At 44.8% G+C, this 20,447-nt stretch overlaps 1 protein-coding gene and 1 long non-coding RNA gene across 3 annotated transcripts in view; both read left to right on the plus strand.

Moving 5' to 3' along the window:
• Positions 1-100: 100 nt before the first annotated feature.
• LOC114023259 (probable acyl-CoA dehydrogenase 6) overlaps positions 101-20,447 on the plus strand; it is a 36,958-nt gene continuing 16,611 nt past the window's right edge. For both annotated transcript variants that reach the window (XM_027835820.1, XM_027835821.1), the window contains exons 1-3: positions 101-462; positions 15,100-15,220; positions 19,710-19,839. In XM_027835820.1, the coding sequence (XP_027691621.1) occupies positions 253-462; positions 15,100-15,220; positions 19,710-19,839 (461 nt within the window). In that variant the 5' untranslated portion in view covers positions 101-252. The remainder of the gene's footprint in view (positions 463-15,099; positions 15,221-19,709; positions 19,840-20,447) is intronic.
• Positions 1,261-3,841, plus strand: LOC114023261. The gene is made up of 2 exons (XR_003566769.1): positions 1,261-1,898; positions 2,843-3,841. It is a non-coding gene; the product is annotated as an uncharacterized LOC114023261 (long non-coding RNA).

Raw genomic sequence — 20,447 nt, forward strand, 5'->3', positions numbered from 1 at the left:
CTCTCTGCCAAAATCGGGCCTGGGTTCTGGGAGGCTGGGCTGGTGGGTAGGCAGCCAGGATGCTCCCTGAGCCTGAGGGGTGGCTACCTACGCACCAGGGCTAGACGAACTTTGTCCTGGGAGGGGCTGACTGGAGGGAGGTGGGTGGTAGAGGCGGCCTAGCCGAGAGAGGTTGGGAGCTGAGGCCCCACTCCGTGCTGGCCCACTCCCTAGCCTGCTGGCCTCTCCGGTACTCCCTTGTCTCTGTACATCATGGCCCGCCGCTGCGCTGCGCTGGCTGGACGCTGGCTGAGCAGTCCAGACGGGGCCCAGTCCCTTTTTCCAGGGATCCCCAAGGGCAGCCGCAGCTGCTCCTCGCATCCCTCCTCCCCACAGACTACCCAGGAAGGTGGCAGCCCCAGCAGCGCAGACCCGCTGAGCTACACGGAGGAGCACCGGGCCCTGCGGGCTTCCCTGAGGAAGGTAGCAGCGGCCATCAGTCCAAGGAGGGCCCCCACCAACTCCCGGGAGCGCTCCCCCTTCTTTCTCCTCCCTTCTTCTTCCTCTCTTGCCCTTCCTTTCCTCTTAGCTGAGGCCCTGAGCCCCAGCGGGCTCTGGGAGCCCGACACGAAGGTCTCTGCTCAGCTGTACAGCTAAGCGACTTGCTTCCCTGCTAACTGACCCCCTGGGGAATTCCCCTAAGGAAGCAGACCACCCAGGGCTGGAAGATCCGGTAGCCACGCTGAGCTCTCCTGTGCAGGGAGAGGTCTGACCCTCCCCTTGCCAGGCAGGCATCTGGTCTTCGTTCCCTTCAGTTCGTATGAAGGGGTGACCTTGGCAGTCCAGCGGGCTCGGACCTACGGCTGAAAGTGGCTATTTCTTTGAGCTTTTCAGGGTGTGGGCCTCGGTGTGGTGGGTGCTAAATTAGGCTTTGTCAGGACATGGGGCTGGTGCCTTTGGTTCCTGGGGCAGGAGGTTTGGGCAAGGGAGGAGAGTGCTTTGTCCAAGCCCCTGCAGGATCGTGGCGAGAGCTCTGGTGTGGGAGCCAGGAGATGTTCTGGTGCTGCCAGCTGAGTGACCTCTGGCTACTGTTTACACACCTTTCTCTCTGTCTTTCTGTCCCTGTCTTTGCTTCTCTCATTCTCTCGGTCTGTTTCTTTCTCTGTCTCTGCCTCTCTGTTTCTGTCTCTGTGTCCCTCTTTCTGTCTCTTTCTCAGTCTGCCGTTTTATTTCTCTTCTTCCTTTGCTGTCTCTTTCTCTGTCTCTGTTGTCTCTGCAGCTCTCTGGGCCTCTGCCTGTCTGTCTTTCGCCCTCCCCCCTCCCCTTCCCCTTATGTTGTCTATAAAATTAGGATAACACTATTCATGCCACCTACCCTCAAAGGATGTGGAGGAGGCAGTGAGAAGACGCATGACAAGCACCATTAGGAATATGCTCTATGATCTAAGGCTCTAGGAAGAAAGAAGAGAAGGAGCATTTCAGGGTCTTTGTGTGTCAGGCACGGTGCTAAAGGCTGGGAGGACCAACACAAGTGAATCAGCAGCTGGGGAGGTACCCTGTGGGGGAGGGGGTCCAGCAGTCGGCAGCAGAGCCAAGAGGGTAAGGATGGCTGGTGGCCTGGGCCTCTCCACAAAGTGGAGGTCCGAGGCGGGCCACAGGGACAGGGTCACATCAGTTCAGCTGCATTTGCCAGTGATTTTGAAATCTGAATACATCTTGCCCAGGCAAGTTTACCTTGAATTCTTTTTCTGCCTTTTCTCCTGTGTAAGCTGGCTAAGAGCCCTGACATTTCTTGTTTGTTTAGTTACAGACAGAAATCCCCACAAAAATCTAACAAGTGGAAGGAGAGAGTGAAATTATTGCGCCCACTCACTTTTGTCCCAGATCCCAGCCTGGTTGACGAGGCTGTAAAACATCAGGTTAGCTTGCTTCCTACTCCCCACCCCACCCCAACCCTGGGCTTGCCTCCACAGGAAATTCAGGCTTTTGTGGGGCTGGTTCCTGACCCTTCTGTTAGGGATCAGGTGATCCATCTGGATTTCCAGGTCCTTCCTGTTCCCCAGGTCTATAATTAGGACCAGACCACAGGGAGGGAGCCCCAGTCTGAGTCTGTGACAATGGAGAGCATGAACCCTGTTCCCTGGGCAGTTTTCCAGTGGTTTGAGAAGGACAATGCCTGTGGTTCCCTAACACTCTTTGAACTGATTTCAAAAAACAAACCCAGAGGGGTCTTTTCTGAAAGGGCCACATTTCCCTGAAGCACCTTTTAGAAAATCATGTTTCCTTTTGGTAATTTTGGGGCTCCCCTTTGTCTTCTCCTTGAGGAGTGTGGAAATGAGTCCTCTGGCTCCATGTTTCATGCTGCAAGTGTGAGCCTTCCACACGGGGGAGTGACTTGTTTATTTATTTGTTACAAATAAAAGAGCAGGTTTGTTGGTGGACCCTCCTGGTGACCAGGAAAAGTTTGTCCCATAGCCGGGTCCCTGGAACCCTCTTCTCCTCTTTCTGGGCAAGTTACCATTTGCCTCAGTCTACTCATCTGTAAAAATGAGCTGGAGAAGGAAATGGCAAACTACTGCAGTATCTTTGTCAAGAAAACCCCAATTGGGGTCACAAGGAGTTGAATATGACTGAAATATGATTCAAAATGACTCTCTTTTCCCTCCTCCTTCTTCCCCCCCTCTTCCTCCTCTTCTTCTTCTTCCCTCTTCCTTCTCCTCTTCACCTGGTCTGCTGCCCAGTCATCTCACCACCAGCCTGGCTACCTTCATCTGGACGTGATCCAACTGGGCATCCGTCCACATGTGCCATTCTCCTGTGCCTGTCTTAGGAGTGGTTTTGGGCTTTTGTGTTTTTCACTCAGGACACAATTATCCTTGGCTAGAGCAGCGGGGTTTGGTTGTCCCTCTGCAGTGGCTACTGCTTTGACCATCCTGGAAGAAGTCTGCAAGGCTCCTGCTCACTGGCACTGGCCTCTAGCCTGTGACTCAATTTGGCTGGACCCTGGATTTCCTCTGGGGAGAGGGGAGATGGAGGGGGGCAGTTCACGCTTTGCAACTTGCAAGGCTACTCACTGTGTTTCCTCCTTTGCTACCCACCTTCAGATTCTACCTGTGCTGAGTTTATCCTCAGAGATCTCCCTTCACCTCAGCAGTCTCTGACCCAGGGATATGGCCCTCACAGTCTCAGGCCCTTTTTTCTGGGCACAGTTCAGTACCTCCCCTAACCTGATCTAGCTTCCCCTCTAGCAGGCTGGACTTTGATCTGGATCAGTCTTATGACAGCACCATCGCTCTCTGGTTGCTAGGCATCCACTTCTTGGAAGGAAAGCTTTCTCTAATAACTGGATGAACATTGACTCTTTCAGCTCCCTTTAATGTGGGATTCTCCCCTTCCTTAGAAGAGACGGAGGCCCCCAATTCCATTTGCTTCAACTCAGGACCAAGAAGCCTCTCTGGGGTAGGGGTTGGAGGGAAAGAGGGATTCCCTTCCCAAAGAAATGATAGCCCCTTGGGACTAGTTAGCAGTTACTGTCCTAGGAATAGGGGCTCCTGTGTCCTGGGGTTGGTGGACATTGTGGTGCAGAGTTCTGCATGGGGAACCTGGATCTGACCTGCTTTAGACCCTCTGTGCTTGGATTTCCTCACATGCCAAATGGGGCAATCGAACACATATATTCTATCTTGTGGGGTTGTGGGTGGGTCGCCTGAAGCTTGCTGGTGTGAGGGCTTATTTTCTTATTGAAGGTTGATGTGAAACCTCTCTCCTTTCCCCCACATCAGAACCTCTGAGAACCAGCCAGTCCACACATACATGATAAAATAAAAAGTGTTAATAACTGATATTTATGCAGCACCTTAAAGTTCAGAGTTCATTTTGTACCCATTAACTCATCTGGCCCTCAAGACAGCCCTGTGAGATAAGCCCCTCAGCCATTATCCCAATCTACTGATGAAGAAACAGAGCCTCAGAGAAGTCACGTGACTTTCCCAGGGTCACAGAAGCTAGTAGGTGTCTGTGGTGGAATTTCAGGCCTTTGGGAATCTAAGTCCAACATTCTCTCTATCTGGCCATTCGGGCTCTCAATTAAGCACTCACTTGTGCTTGGACGCTACTGGACACAACACCATTCCAATTGCTTTAGGCATCTCAAATGCATCCTGTGCAAAACAGATCACATAATATTGCCCCTAACCTATCAATTCAATAAATATTTATTAAGCATATAGTAATGTACCAGGCACTTGTCCTAAGTGCTGGGGTCACAAATAAGAAAGAGGGACAGTCCTTACCCTCAGGGAGTTTATAATCTAATGGGAAGGGATGGGAGGTACCCAATACCAGGGCAGAAAGTTCCATGGAGTCAAAGCTACGCATCACTTTACCTGAAAGGTTGTGAGCCTTCTAACAAGGAAGGCTTTGCTCTACCCTCCAGCCCTCCAGTTAGAGGGAACAGGTCAAGGAGGGAGAGTTGAGAAGGTGTGAGAGGACCAAAGCCTGAGTAATCTTGTGGTGAGGGCATTTCAGGCACCCTTGCCCTCCAAGCACTCAGAATTGCAACCTTGGAATCACTTGGATTCCTCTCTTATCCAATCAATTGCCAGTTGTCAATTCTACCTCCATCTGAAGCTACCCTCCCCACTGGACTGTCCAGTCCTTCTAGTCCAGTTCCTCTTAATCTCCTTTGGTGCCCAGAAAAAGGGGCATGCTCAGTCTTCTACACTCCAAATCTGGAGGCCACAGGGCACCCTGAGATCTTGGCTTCCAAAGAAGCTGGCCTCTTGTCCTGCATGCCAGGTGGCAAAGAGCCCAACCTGAGCCTCCTTTGTTGCTTGCCTCAGGCAAGAAGGCTTGTTGGAGGGAGGATGTGGGAGGGAGGATGGATTTCTGTGGGGCTTGGACAGTCTCCAGCTGCATCCCACATTGGCAGTGAGAGAGTGGGGGAGCAGAAGACCCTCTTTTGCTCTTTCCCAGTGACATGGCTGTAGTAACAACTTTCTTTTATTCTTTAAATCACAGAGACTTTTAAATTATTTTACCCTCCCCCATTGCCAAATTCTCTCCTTCCCTCCCTCTCACCGCACCCAAAGAGAAGGCAAGAAAAACAAAACTTATTACAAATATGAGTAGTCATGTAAAACAAAATTTCTCCATTATTTCTTTAATCTCCTCTTCATTGGTGGTGAATTCAGCTTTTTCATTTTTGATACTGGTATTTTGACTTTCTTCTTTTTTGTTTTAAATCAAATTAACCAAAGGTTTATCTATTTTGTTAACCTTTTCATAAAACCAGACCTTAGTTTTATTTATTAGTTCAATAGTTTTTTTTTAATTTTTGGTGATGCAATTGGGGTTAAGTGACTTGCCCAGGGTCACACAGCTAGTAAGTGTCAAGTGTCTGAGGCTAGATTTGAACTCAAGTCTTCCTGACTCCAGGACCAAAGCTCTATCCACTGTGCCACCCAGCTGCTCCATTCAATAGTTTTATTACTTTGAATTTTATTAGTCTCTCCTTTGATTTTCAGGATTTCCAATTTGGTATTCAATTGGGGATTTTGAATTTGTTCTTTTTCTAGTTTTTTTTTAGTTGCATGCCTAATTTATTGAGTTGTTCTTTCTCTGTTTTATTGATACACACATTTAAAGATATAAATTTCCCCCTAAGTATTGCTTTGGCTGCAACCCATAAATTTTGATATGTTGTCTCATTGCCATTCTCTTTGATGAAATTATTGATTGTTTCTATGATTTATTCTTTGACCCACTCATTCTTTAGGTTTAGATTATTTTGTTTCCAATTAATTTTTAAGCTATCTTTCCATGGCCTTTTATTAAGTGTAATTTTATTGCATCATGATCTGAAAAGGATACATTTAATATCTCTGCCCTTCTGCATTTGATTGTAGGTTTTATGCCCTAATACATGGTCAATTTTTGGGTAGGTGCCCTGTGCCACTGAGAAAAAGGTATATTCCTTTCTATCCCCATTCAATTTTTTCCAGATGTCCATCATATCTAAATTTTCTAAAATTATATTCACCTTCTTAACTTCTTTCTTGTTTATTTGGTGATTAAATTTATCTAGTTCTGAGAGGGGAAAGTTGAGGTCCCCCATGAGTATAGCTTTATTATCTATTTCCTCCTCTAATTTATTTAACTTCTCCTTTAGAAATTTGGATGCTATACCATTTGGTGTATATGTTTAGTATTGATATTACTTCATTTTCTCAGTTACCTTTTAGCAAGGTATAGTTTCTTTCCTTGTCTCTTTTAATTAGATCTATTTTTGCTTTTGCTTTGTCTGAGAGCAAGATTGCTACCCCCGCTTTTTTTTTTTTTTACTTCAACTGAAGCATAATAGATTCTGCTCCAGTTTTTTACCTTTACTCTGTATATGTCTCTCTGCTTCAGGTGTGTTTCTTGTAAACAACATATTCTAGGATTCCAGTTTTTAATCTACTCTGCAATCCATCTCCATTTTATGGGAAGGTTTATCCCATTCACATTCATAGTTATGATTACTATTTCCCTCCATCCTATTTTTCTCTGTTTATACTTTCTCTCTCTCTCTCTCTCTCTCTCTCTCTCTCTCTCTCTCTCTCTCTTTCTCTCCCCCACTTCACCCTGTTCCTCCTCAAGAGTGTTTTGCTTCTGACCACCAATCTGCCCTCCTTTCTATCAGGCCTTCTCCTGACTTTTCTTGTTCCTCTCCCCTCTTACTTAGCTATAGGGTAAGATATATTTCTATACCCAATTGAGTGTGTGTTATTCCCTCTTTGGGCCAAATCCAATGAGAGTAAGGTTCAAACAGTGCTCATCCCCCTCCTTTCTTTCCCTTTACTGTAACAGGTCTTTTGTTCCTCTTCATGTGACATAATTTACCTCATTCTGCCTCCCCCTTTCCTCTTCTCCCAGTATAACTCTTTTTTCCACTCCTCAATTTTTTATATCATCACATCAAAGTTAATTTATACCCACACCCTCTGTCTATATAAATACTTTTTTTAACTGCCCTAATAGAGATACAGTTCTTAAGAGTTACAAGTATCAACTTCCCATTTAGGGATGTAAACAGTTTGACCTCATTGAATAACATGGGATTTTTTCCCTGTTTACCTTTTTATTCTTCTCTTGAATCTTGTATTTGAAAATTGAATTTTCTGTTCAGCTCTGATCTTTTAACCGTGAAAGCTTGAAGGTCCCTTATTTCATTGAATTTTCATTTTCCCCCCTGAAAGATTATGCTCAATTTTGCTGGCTAGTTGGTTCTTGGTTGTAATCCAATTTCCTTTGCTTTCAAGAATATCATATTCCAAGCCCTCTGATCCTTTACTGTGGCTACTTGATATTTGAATTACTTCTTTCTGGCTGCTTGCAGTATTTTCTCCTTGACTTTATCATTGTGGAATTTGGCTATAATGTTCCTGAGAGTTTTCATTTTGGGATTTCTTTCAGGAAGTGATTGGTGAGTTCTATCAATTACTATTTTACCCTCTGGTTTTAGGGTATCAGGGCAGTTCTCCTTGATAATTTCTTGAAAGATAATGTCCAGGCTCTTTTTTTTTTGATCATGGCTTTTAGGTAGTCCAATAATTCTTAAATTATCTCTCCTGGACCTATTTTCCAGGTCAGTTGTTTTCCCAATGATATATCTTGCATTTTCTTCTATTTTTTTCATTCTTTTGATTTTGTTTGACTGATTCTTGATGTCTCATAGAGTCTTTAGCTTCCACTTGCCTGACTTTAATTTTTAAGGAATTATTTTCTTGAGTTAGCTTTTTTACCTCCTTTTTCATTTGGCCAATTCTACTTTTTAAAGAAGTTGTTTTATTTTTCCAAGCTGTTGACTCTTTTTTTTACAATTCTCTTGCATCACCTTCATTTCTCTTCCCAATTTTCTTCAACCTCTCTTATTTGATTTTTAAAATCCTTTTTGGGCTCTCCCAGGAGGACTTTTTGGGCTTGAGACCAATTAATATTTTTCCTTGAAGCTTCACATGCAAGCTTCTTGACATTGTTGTACTCTTCTGAGTTTGTGTTTTGATTTCTCCTGTCACTATAGTAGCCTTCTATGGTCAGGGTTTCTTTTTGTTTTTGTTATTTGCTCATTTTCCAGGCTATTTCATGACTTTTAAAGTTGAGCTTTGCTCCTAGGGTACAGGGACCATCATCCCACTGGAGTCAGAGGCCTGATCTCTGGATTTCTGCCCTGGGGCCACCAGGGCTGGGGGTTCACCTGCTGACCCACTGTGCCGCTGGCCTGCTGAGCCAGGACAACTCAGCCTCAGTTACTGATCTGTGCTGGGCCTAGGAGCCTGACGCTGGCTTGCCTGGACACTGTCCAAGCTGGGCTGCACTCTTCTTTTATCCAAGTGAGAGAGACCTTTCCTGCAGACCTTCTAAGTATCTTGGGCTGGAAAATTGTTTTACCCCATCCTTTTATGGGTTCTGTCACTCTAGATTCATTTTGAGGCTTGATTTAAAGTTGTTTCAAGGGAAACTGAGAAGACCTCAGGCAACTCCCTGCCTTTTTCCCTCCATCTTGACTCTGCCTCTTATTTTATTTTTTCCTAATTACATGTAAAGACAATTTTAACTCATTTTTTAGGATTAAGTAATTTGGTTTCTGACGACTGTTTAGTTTATGGTTTAAAGGCCCTTTATTGAAAATAATTTTATTGCTTTGTGGTCTAAAAAGGGTGCATTAATATTTCTGATTTCCTGCATTTATTTGTGAGGTTTTTATGGCCAATTTTTGTGAAGGTGTCATACATAGTTAAGAAAAAGGTATACTCCTTTCTATTCTTATTCATTATTCTCCAGGTTGTGGTTGTTCAATCATTTAATAGTGTCTGACTCTTTCTGACCCTGTGGACCACAGCAAGCCAATGTTGACCATGGGGTTTTCTTGGCAAAGATACTGGAGTGGTTTGCCATTTCCTTTTCCAGTTAGCAATTAATTACTATCCATAAATTAGACTGCGTTCTGAAACCTAAAGTACTTAACTCATTTTATTTGATGAATAGTATATTGTGATTATTTTAATATTGAAACTTGCTTTTGAAAATATACTGATTTTTAGCAATACATATTGACTTATTTCACATAGTGATTTTTAATTACTTGTAACAAAGAAATTTTCAGAATGCTTAAGTCATATTTGGTTAATGAGTCACAAAAAAATAGAAAAATGAAAAACTCTTCTACAGTTTATTCTCCAGAAGTCTATTGTATATAACTTTTCTGAAATTCTACTATCTCCTTAATTTTTTTTATTTTATAGTCAGGTTTATCTAGGTCTGAGAAGGATAAATTGAGGTCCCCTACTAGTATAGTTCTACTTCCTGTTTTATCCTGTAACTCATCCAACTTTTCCTTTAAGACTTTGGATGGAAAAGCAGTGACTTGCTTGACCTCCCCCAAATCACTCCAAATACCTATAAAAAATGGCTCTAAACAAATTCTAGATTAGCAGAACCCACAAAAAGACAGAGTGAAACAAATTTCCAGCCCAAGACAACCTGGGTGGTTAATTAGAAAGGTCCATCACACCAGGCTGGGAGCTCATGCAGACAAAGACCAGGCCTCAGTGAATCTGGAGCAGGCCTCGGAGGACTGAATCACAGGCAGCTGTGGCGGTTTCCAGACTTCTCAATCCACAAACACCACAGACAACTTAGAAGGTCAGTAGGAAAAATCTGTGACTGCTGTGAGAGAGAAGCTTGGTCCTAACCCAGGCCAGGTGCAGCCCCAGGGCAGCAGCTGCTTCCAGAGCTTCCAGCCCACAGACTGAGGGGGAATCCAGTGGCTGATCAGAGGTGGATTTCAGGGATCTCTTTGCCAGTGCTGAGGCAGGATTCTCTTGCTTTGCCTGTGCTTAGATCTGGGTCACAGTTCTGGGTGACAGTACTGATGCTGGCATGGTGGAGCTTGTAGTGGTGGTGGAGAGGGAATCCTTCTCACAGTTCCAAGGTGGAAAAGAATGCTTGTGGTCACTCATAGACCAGAGCACAGGCAAGAAAAGGAGTAAACACCTCACCCTTGATCATAGCACCTTGAAAGAACTGAAAATTTACAGGTCCCTGGAAGAATCTCTGAAAACAGCTGCACAAAACCCCCAAAGCTTGGGACAGTACATTCTCTACACTGGAAGCAGACCCCTACCTTAACAAAGAGTTTAAAACTCAAGAAATTGACTGGGATCATGACCAAACCTCACAAAAAAAAAGTCAGACCATAGAATCTTTCTTTGGTGACAAAGAAGATCAAAACATACAACCAGAAGAAGACAACAAATTCAAAGCTCCTGTATCCAAAGCCTCCAAGAAAAATATGAATCAGTTCCAGGCCATGGAAGAGCTCAAAAAGAATTTTGAGAAACAAGTAAGAGAAGTAGTGGAAAAACTGGGAAGAGAAATGAGACTGATGCAAGAAAATCATGAACAACTAGTCAACAGCTTGCTAAAGGAGACCCAAAAAAAAACCATTGAAGAAAATAACACCTTAAAAAATAGCCTAACCCAAATGGCAAAAGAGGTCCAAAAAGTCAATGAAGAGAAGAATGCCTTCAAAAGCAGAATTGGCCAAATGGAAAAGGAAGTCCAAAAAAAAATACTTCCTTAAAAATTAGAATGGAGCAATTGGAAGCTAGTGACTTTATGAGAAATCAAAACATTGTAAAACAAATCCAAAAGAATGAAAAAATAGAAGACAATGTGAAATATCTCATTGGAAAAACAACTGACCTGGAAAATAGATCCAGGAGAGAGAATTTAAAAATTATTGGACTATCTGAAAACCATGATCAAAAAAAAGAGCCTAGACATCATTTTTCAAGAAATTATCAAGGAAAACTGCCCTGATATTCTAGAACCAGAGGGCAAAATAGAAATTGAGAGAATCCACTGATCACCTCCTGAAAGAGACCCCCAAAGGAAAACTCCTAGGAATATTGTAGCCAAATTTCAGGCTTCCCAGGTCAAGGAGAAAATATTGCAAGCAGACAGAAAGAAACAATTCAAATACTGTGGAAACAGAATCAGGATAACACAGGATTTGGCAGCTTCTACATTAAGGGACCACAGAGGCTTGGAATATGGTATTCCAGAGGGCAAAGAAGATAGGATTATAGCCAAGAATCACCTACCTAGCAAAACTGAGAATAATCCTTCAGGGGAAAAATGGATATTCAGTGAAATAGAGGACTTTCAAGCATTCTTGATGAAAAAAACAGAGCTGAATAGAAAATTTGACTTTCAAATATAAGACTCAAGAGAAGCATGAAGAGATAAACAAGAAAGAGAAATCATAAGGGACTTATTAAGGTTGAACTGTTTACATTCCTACATGGAAAGATGATATTTGTAACTCATGAATCCTTTGTCAGTATTAGGGTAGTTGGAGGGGAAAAAAATTGTATGTATAGATAGATTGATAGATAGAGGACACAGGATGAATTGAAGATAAAGGGGTGATATCTGGAGAATAAAATTAAGCAGTGAGAGAGGATTATACTGGGAGAAGAAGAAAGGGAGAGGTAGAATGGGGTAAATTATCTCACATAAAACAGACAAGAAAAGGCTTTTACAGTGGAAGGGAAGTGGGGGATGGTGAGAGGGAATGAGTGAATCTTATTCTCATCAGATTTGGCTTAAGGAGGGAATAACATATACACTCAATTGGGTATGGAAAGCTATCTTACCCTACAGGAAAATAGGGGGCAAGGGGTTGAGATTGTGGGGATGATAGAGGGGAGGGCAAATTAGGGAAGGGGGTAATCAGAAGCAAACACTTTTGAGGAGGGACAGGGTCAAAAGAGAGAATAGAATAAATGGGGGGGCAGGATAGGATGAAGGGAAATATGGTTAGTTTTTCACAGCATGACTACTTTGGAAGGGTTTTACATGACTACACATGTATAACCTGTATCAAGATGCTTGCCTTTTCAATGAGGGTAAGTGGAGAGGGAGGAAGGGAGAAAATTTGGAACCCAAAGTTTTAAAAACAAATGTTAAAAATTTGTTTCCACCAACAACTGGGAAATAAGATATACAGGTAATGGGGTATAGAAATTTATCCTGCCCTACAGGAAAATAGAAGAGGAAGGGGATAAGAGAAGGGGGAGAGATAGAAGAGAGGGCAGATTAGGGGAAAGGGTGTTCAGAATGCACATTGTCTTGAGGTTGGTGGAGGGATGAGATGGGGAGAAAATTTGTTACTCAAAATCTTGTGGAAGTGAATGTTGAAAACTAAAAATAAATAAATGAATGAATCTTAAAAAAAAAAAAGACTTTGCATGTTGTGCTATGTAGCATATGTTTGTCCAATACTGATATTCAGTTTGTGTATGGTACCTTTTAGCAAAATAAGTTTCCCTCTTTATCTCTTTTAATTAGTTCTATTTTTGCTTTTGCTTGGTCTGATTGCCACACAGTTCTTTTTTATTTTAGTTAAAACACAATAGATTCTGCTCCAGACCCTTATTTTAACTCTATGTGAATCTTTCTGTTTCAAATGTGTTTATTTTTTGTTCTTTTTCTTTCTTTCTTTTTTTTTTTTTTGGCTAGGCAGTGGGATTAAGTGACTTGCCCAAGCTCACACAACTAGTAAATGTTATGTGTTTGAGGCTGGATTTGAACTCAGGTCCTCCTGAATCCAGGGCTGGTGTGCTATCCACTGCACCACCTAGCTGCCCTCAATTGTGTTTCTTAAAACATATTGCTGCATTCTTGTTTCTAGTCTGTTCTGCTGTCTCTTGTTTTATGCATGAATTCATCCCATTCACACTCATAGTTGTAATTGTTAACTGCGTGTTTCCCTCCATCTTATTTTCCTATATGTATCCTTCTCTTGTTTTTACCCTGTCTCCATCTCAAGAGTCTGTTTTGCTTCTGATTAATCTTTCCTTTGGCCTGTTTTCCATCTTCTCTCACCCTTTCCCTCCTACTTCCCTGTTGGGTGAGGTGAATTTCTACACCCAATTGTTCATGTTTTTTCTTCCCTCCTTGATCCAGTTTAGATGAAAATAAAATGTAAGTGTTGCCTGCTTTCCTCCTGTGCCCCCTCCATTGCATAAACTCTCTTTCTCACTCCACTTTTGGGAGATAAATTTTCCCATTCATCCTTCCTTCTTTCCCAGTTCATTCTTCTTCCCCATTCTTCCATTCTTCTCTTGAGATCATTCCAAACAACAGAATCACGCCAAGACCTTTTGTCTAATTAGAATCCCTCTAATAGCCCTAGAGATGATAAAATTCTGAGGGACGTGGCAGGTAAAAGATGAAACGACTGAGGAGACAAAGGTTCGAGCAAGCAATGCATGCTAATTGCATAACAAGTTGGAACCTGGCCTTCTCAAGTTGGCACTGAACCCTGCCTACAAGAAGAAATAGATTTTTATGCATTAAGAGTAAACAACAGCATATAAACCAGGATACAAGCTTAGGTAATCTGATTTCTAATTGGAGGAAAAATAGGGGCTTTCCAAGTTGGGAGGGGGAGAGTGAACAGGTGCAATTCCCTGAATTCAGAAAAAGAGGTGTCTCACACCCCATTCCCCAACTGCCAGTGTTTAATTAAAGGAACATGGAAACAATAACTGATTGACCAGACAGAGCTAGTTTTTAGATAAGACATATGGGTTTCTTGAGATGTGTAATTGTGAGAAAACTCCTTTCATCAATCTTAGCAGATGACCAGGTTTCTGGTCAGCATAACCGAGGGTCTCTAAGCAACAGGTAGGAGTAGTTCAGCTTCCCAGCCCTCAGGGCTAGGTTCAAACAATGCGATAAAGGTTTCTCACAATTCCCATAGCTGAATAAAGTTTTTTCACAATTCAGACATTGGACTAGACCCATAGTTGAATAGAAAGGGAACTGAGCTAGATACAGAATTGAGTCACAAGATGGAGTCAGTGTGGTTCATTCATTCCCACAATTCTTGAGGGGAGGGACTGGGGCGTGTGTGCATCCTTGATGGCCAGCATGGAGCCTGCCTGGTACCTAGTCATTACAAAAACTTGTCAAATGAATGTCAAACTGCCTGGCCAGTCTGTAGGCATTTAGGGTTATCTGCTCATTTGAAGGGGTTTGTGTTGTGTTTAAGGGGAGAAAACAAATTATGGCAAACTCAGTGAGTATTGAATCATGGCATTAGAAAGCACAGGAATTGCATGCCCACTTTTGTTGTCCAAAGCTGGTGCTCAGGCTGATCAGACCCCAGCATGCCAGAGATCGCTGGTTGGCCACATTCACAAGGGGAGGGAGCTACCATTCAATACCCTAGCAGGGCAGGGGAAGACCCTAAATGCAGCATTATCATAGGTGTTCTTTAGCCATCCTTACATATGGTCCCCTCTCCTCCCAAACACACACACACACACACACACACACACACACACACACACACAGAAGTGCAAGGGGACAGGAGACAGGGAAACCAAGTGATTTTATGTAATCATATTGAGACATTGGGTGTTTAATCCAGCATATGTGTTTATAAACATGCACACGTGTACACAGTTCTTCTGTACCATAGGTAATTATCACGAGTAGAAGGGGGGATTCAACTTCTGATTTCATCTGTGCGGGAACCCCCAGTGAACTCTTTCCACCAGTTCAGGTTTCAGAGAGTGACCCAAAACATCGAGGGCTAAATGAATCACTGGGGTCCTACAGCCAGTGTTCTTACTGCATGACCAAGCAGGGCTTGGGCCCAGGTCTTCCTCACTCCCTATCTGGCTCTGTCTGCATCCCCCGATGTCTTCCACTGTGTCAAGCTTATGGTGTCTAGCACAGTTCCAGGACAGCTAACATGGGTGAACCTGCTAGATTATCATAGGAGAGGCACTCAGTATTCAGTGAGAAGGCTGTTTGTTATTTATTCAGCCTCAGAGACTGAAGAAATGAATAGGATTTCTTTCTGTAATGGGGGAGACTCATTCAAGATTGATGTTGGTCATGAAACACTCAGCAACATGAATGGCCTCAGTCTCTGGTGCCAGGGCCTTGGAAGACAGAACGCCTAAGGATTAATGCAACCTTCAGGAGAGAAACTGGGGCTCTTGCAGGAAACATCCCATCTTTCTAACAAAATTTATTTTGTTTTTCTTTTTATTGTAGATTATTGATAAGGAGATTAACCCATTTGTGGACAAATGGGAAGAGGATCGATGCTTCCCAGCCCATCACATATTCAAGATTCTAGGGCAAGCTGGCTTCCTGGGTGTGAACAAAGCTAAGAGTAAGAGGGGGGGGGCGAGATATGTGTGGTTCAGCTGAAACACTGAGTCAGTGAACTGCTGTTTCAAATGCTGTCTTTGAAAATTAGTGCTCACACATAGTATGCTTTAAGGAGATGGTCCCTGGCAATTCATGCAGAACCATATTTTCTGCGACTTACTGTGAGTCCCAATGAGAGTTGATCAAAGCCCAGACCTGGACCATTCTCTTGAGGCCAGAAAGACTTTTCTCCTCTTTCTGGAGCATTTGGGGGAGGGAGGAGTTCCAAGAACTGCCTGACCTCAGGCATCAGTGGACAGATCCCATCAGTTTGACTCACAATGGCCCAGGAAATGCTGACTTAGCAGAATGCAGAGGACTAATAGGAAAGGGCAAAGGAGAATTAGTGTGAGGAGGGGGCAGGCCTAGGAGGGTGCTCAGCCAGGCTCAGACCTTCCTTCTGATCTCAGTAGCTGCTTCTCTAATGGGATGTGACAACCTGGCTTAGGCTGAGGGATTTGAGGGTATTTTAAGACATTGTCTTCCATCCCTCAGCAGTGAGTATGATCTGGTCTCACTCTCCCAAAGTCAGGGGGGCTCCACCTCCTCTCCCTCTCAGGGGTTCTACAGATACCCCTGAGGGACTGGGGTTGTCTCCCTCTACTGCTATTGACTGGCACCACGTTCTGATGTGGTTTCCCTCCTCAGTTAGCCTTGAGTGTCCTGCTTCTATTTCACCTCCCTTTCTTTTTACAAAGGGATATGGAAAGACGTAGTCAGAACCGTCTCCCTGTACAGTGTGTGTGTGGGGGGGATGGTCACATTCCCTGCTACTTCACATCACCTCTGGGGACAAGGGGCCCAAAGTTAAGGCAGTTTCTGTACAGTATTGATTTGTTCTCACCAAGTTCATGTCCAAATATGGTCTTGACACAGGGTGACCCCTTATCTTCGCCTCAATGGTGGGGCCCAGAGGTTGAAGGTCACTCCTGGATCTTCATGGCCTCGAGGTTGGACGTGAACTTGGACCTTTCGAAACCCATTAGGCTGTGGACTCCAACCTCCTTCCCTTTGGCGCTGAGGCAAAGAACAGCAGTCCCTATTCATGGGCCACTATCATGTCCCCCACTGATGGGGGAAGCTCCAAGGCACCTCCCCCTACAACACTGGGGCTTTCTTGCCCTATCAGGCAGGAAGAAGTTGCCTAAGGAAAGGGACGAGCTCTGGGCGATTGACTGTCACTCCCAGTTCTGGTCACACAGCCAGTTTTAGAGACTGCTCTTTACCATGTGGTTGGCAGAGCAGGACCAGGAACAGAATGTTTGTACATGCCCCAAAGTCCAACCTGGCCTGAGGAGAGAGAGGGAGGCTTCTGGATTCAGGGTCAGGCCCCGGAGGAAGCCTCCAGTTGGGGAGGTGGACGCATGGCTCTGCAGCTCCTGCCTTGCTCTAGAAGAACATGACAACATTCGGGGGCGGGGGGGTTGGCTTAGGCAGCCGGAAACACAAAGCAGTTTCCTGATATTTATCAGGATAGGGCCATGTTTCCTTTCCAAGCTGGGCTTCCTGTGCTGAATGAGCAGCTTCCCCAGTTCAGCCTCCAAGGAAGGAGGCTCTGAAGGCAGATGTGTTCTCAGCAGAGCAGAGAGGGAGGGGGAGAGGAGGAACTGTCCCCCACCCCAAGCCTCTCTGGCTTCTCTTCCAGGCCCTAACCAGACTAACACATACACCCATATTTCGATGCCCAGCCTGCCCAGGGAGTGCCGTCCTCTCCAGCCCCCTTCCCTGAGAGATAACGAAAAATAATAGCCTGAGATAATTTTGTAATTCCCCCAACTGTTCAATTGATTCGTAAGGAAGTTCAGGACTTGGGAGATGGTTGAGGAGAAAGTGGGTCCTTCTGTCAACACTTGTACTCCTAGGAAGAACTGCTACCAAGAGGAAAACTGTGCTCAGGAGTTGGGGCAGGGGGCTTCAGCTTGGGCACAGCCCAGGGAGGACTGGGGGTGGGAGTGGCACCAGGGCTGAGTCTCTGAAGAATCTAGTTGTCTTGGGCTCTGGGGCTGCCCAAGGTGCTCCAGGACAAGGTGAGGAAGATATCCATGATGAACTGGAGGCCATTAGTGACATTATCAGCAACTGCTGTGGGTCAGGAGGTGGACGGCAGTCCTTCACACTGGGTCACCTTGCCACCTGCCTACTCAGCTACAGCTCCCCTGGTTCCTGGGTTTCCTCCTGTGCCCTTTGATTTTCACCTGGCGGACACTCCCCTCAGCAGCTGGCCCCAAACACTCCCGTTTCCAACCTCCTGTCTCTCAGCAGAGAAAACCAAGGCTATCTGTTGCAAATGCTCTCATCTCCCCATCCTGTCTTCACACCGCCAGCCATGCTTTCCTGGGAGGTGCGGAAGAGGTGCTCTCCATCCCAGGTTCCTCTGGAAGTCTTTCCCCATGCTATTTCCCCACCTCCTCTACCCCAGGCCCCGTCTTCAGTCTGGCTCCTTCCTCGCTACTGACAGACATGCCTAGATCTCTCCAAACCTTAAAAATCCAACCAGCAACTACAAAGACTCTTCATTGATCCTGCCATCCCTCAAGGTATCAATCATCCCGTCACCTTTTCCAAACCCTACAGCAGAGTCTGCTCTCTCTGGCTCACCTTCGTCATCCCTGCTCACCTTATTAAGGACATCCTGCAGCTGGGCTTTGGCTCCCCCTCTAATGAATCCTTACACTCTCCAACTGATGGCCATTCCCAGGCTCTGTCCAGTCTTAGACACTGTTGATCCTCTCTCTTCTCTGGGTTGTCATGACCTCTTGTTCTCCTCCCTGTCTGACTTCAGTTCTCAGCCTCCTTTGTTAGAATATCAGTCGTGTCACAGCCATAGCATGTGGGGTGTCCCCCTTCCCGCTTTCCCTTGAAGGGCCTTGTCTCTTCTTTTTCTCCAGACTTCCTTGGTATTCACCTCCCATGATGATCATTTCTTTACAGACAATTCCCAAATCTACTTTTTTGCCTTCCTCTCTCTCCTGAAGAAGGTCCAAAGAGGGCGTTTTGCCTCCCTCAGCCGAGGAGGGACATGCACTGAGTAGAGAAGGAGAGGCAGAGAAGAAGCCACCTGGGCTCCAGGGCAGTGCCATATTTTTATTTGCATTGCCAAGATGAGTATGTGGATGGTCATCATTCCAGGCTCTCACAGGCTGGTCCTGCATTAATGGCATCCCATATTTAGTCAGGGTCACAGCTCCAGGTCTTGTACTTGCTTACAGACTTTTGTCATTCTTCCCCAAGCTTAGGGACTGCATGACACAATGGCCACAGATCTCTATCTAGTGGAATGCCTTCATTTTATAGATGAAACTGGGGCTCAGGCATCCCAAATGGCAGAACCAGAATTTGAACCCAGAGCCCCTGACTCCACATCTCATGCTATCTACAGCACCGCATGGCCTTCCCTGACCTCTCAAAAATTTTAGAGTCTTTATTCTTATAGATTAAGTCCTATATTTTGTAATTATGTCTTCTGCATTTGCCCAATCTGTGGCAGCAGAACTTTGACTTGGCAGGGTGGGATGGTGGGTCTCCCAATAGGCTAGATCTGGAGCAGGCCTACTATTTGCTAGTCACTGTGCTAAACACTTAACCAATATGATCCCATTTGATTCTCCCAACAACCCTACAAGGCAGGTGCTACAATTTCCTCCATTTTACAGTTGAGGAAACTGAGGCAATGGGAGACTAAGTGACTTGCCCAGGATCACACAGCTGGTTTAACTGTCTTGGTGTTAACTAGACCATCAGACTCTTTCAGAGTGAAACCTCTGCAGCTACCCAGCCCACTCTTCTCCTGCTGGCAGTGCTGGGATCAGTGCCATGTCCATCTGGAATGATCTTTAGTCACTTGACAAGACTGCAAAAACACTTGGACAATGGCAGGACAAAAAAAGTCAGAAGGGCCCTTAGTCAGCTAACCCTTGATTTTTCAGGCCAGAATCTTCAGGGCAGAATGGAATACTGTGCTATTTAGTGACAAATGTCAACTCCTACCTGTGGGTTCAGATGGTCCAATGCACAAACACAGGATGGGGGAAGGGCAGTGAAAGAGCCCTGAGGGCTTCACAGGACAGAGATCTCAAAGGAGGGCACTGCAGGCCAAGACCAAGCCCAGGCTTGGGCTCCACTGAGTGACCATTTCATCAGGAATGGGGAGAGGATGGGCTCCCCTTCCTTCCCCCTCCTGAGGGTGATGCAGGATTCTGTTTAATTCTGGGTGCCACACTTCAGGAAACATACTGAGAAGATTCTAAAAGGTCTTTCATCCAACAAACATTTATTCAGCACCTATTGGGTGTCCTATCACATGCTCCACTTACAGCACCATGGTAGAGCTCTTGGGGCAAACAGGAACAGGTGAGTGTGCTCATCTCACTGCCAGGCATGCCAAGGTCCCTGGAGGGAGGAGTGTCATGTCCAGCTGTCATCACTGACCTCACCTCTCTCCTCCTTGGCAGAGTATGGAGGCCAGAACTTGGAGTTATCTCATCAAATTGCAGTGGTCGAAGAACTGGGGAATATCAGTGCAATGGGCATTGCCATGGCCATCATCTTGCAGACTGACATGGCCACCCCTGCCCTTGAAAGGTATGTTCACAAGCATGCCTCCCTGGGTCATGACCAAGCTTCCTCAGTTGATCTGAATAGACTTCCAGTTCATTCAATGACACATTGGAGAGGTCTACATTGATCAAGGCCTTTTCACACTTAGTTGGAATGTCTTTAATTGAGCTGATTCCATTGAAAAGAGTTCTCACATGATTATGGTACCAGAGTGTGGCCTTTTTATCAGTTAATTTAGTTGGAGAGATGCTTTTCACCCCTCAAAGCTGTTAGCACAGGTAGTTGATTGACTGATGTAGATTCATTACTTCACAATTCTTGGATTATGTGTATATATTACATATTGCACACATCTATTCCTGCAATATCCATATTCATATCCTATCTATCTATCTGTCATTTGTCTATCTTCCTTTCTTAATAAGCTTACCTGTACAGGTAAGGTCCCTTGACAGGTTTGATTACTGAAGATTGCCTTCTCTAAGGGCTAAGCATCAAATCACTCATCTTCCATTACTGTCATCTTGACTCCTCATGGTCTTCAAGCTTCTGAGCACATGTGTGGGGCTAGACAGCTCGAAAGGGTTGTATCGGAAAGACCTTTACCTCTTATCTTGTGGTTTCAAAAGTGA

The sequence above is a fragment of the Vombatus ursinus genome, unplaced genomic scaffold (assembly GCF_900497805.2).
Source record: "Vombatus ursinus unplaced genomic scaffold, bare-nosed wombat genome assembly UNPS02014817.1, whole genome shotgun sequence".
Lineage (NCBI taxonomy): Eukaryota > Metazoa > Chordata > Mammalia > Diprotodontia > Vombatidae > Vombatus > Vombatus ursinus.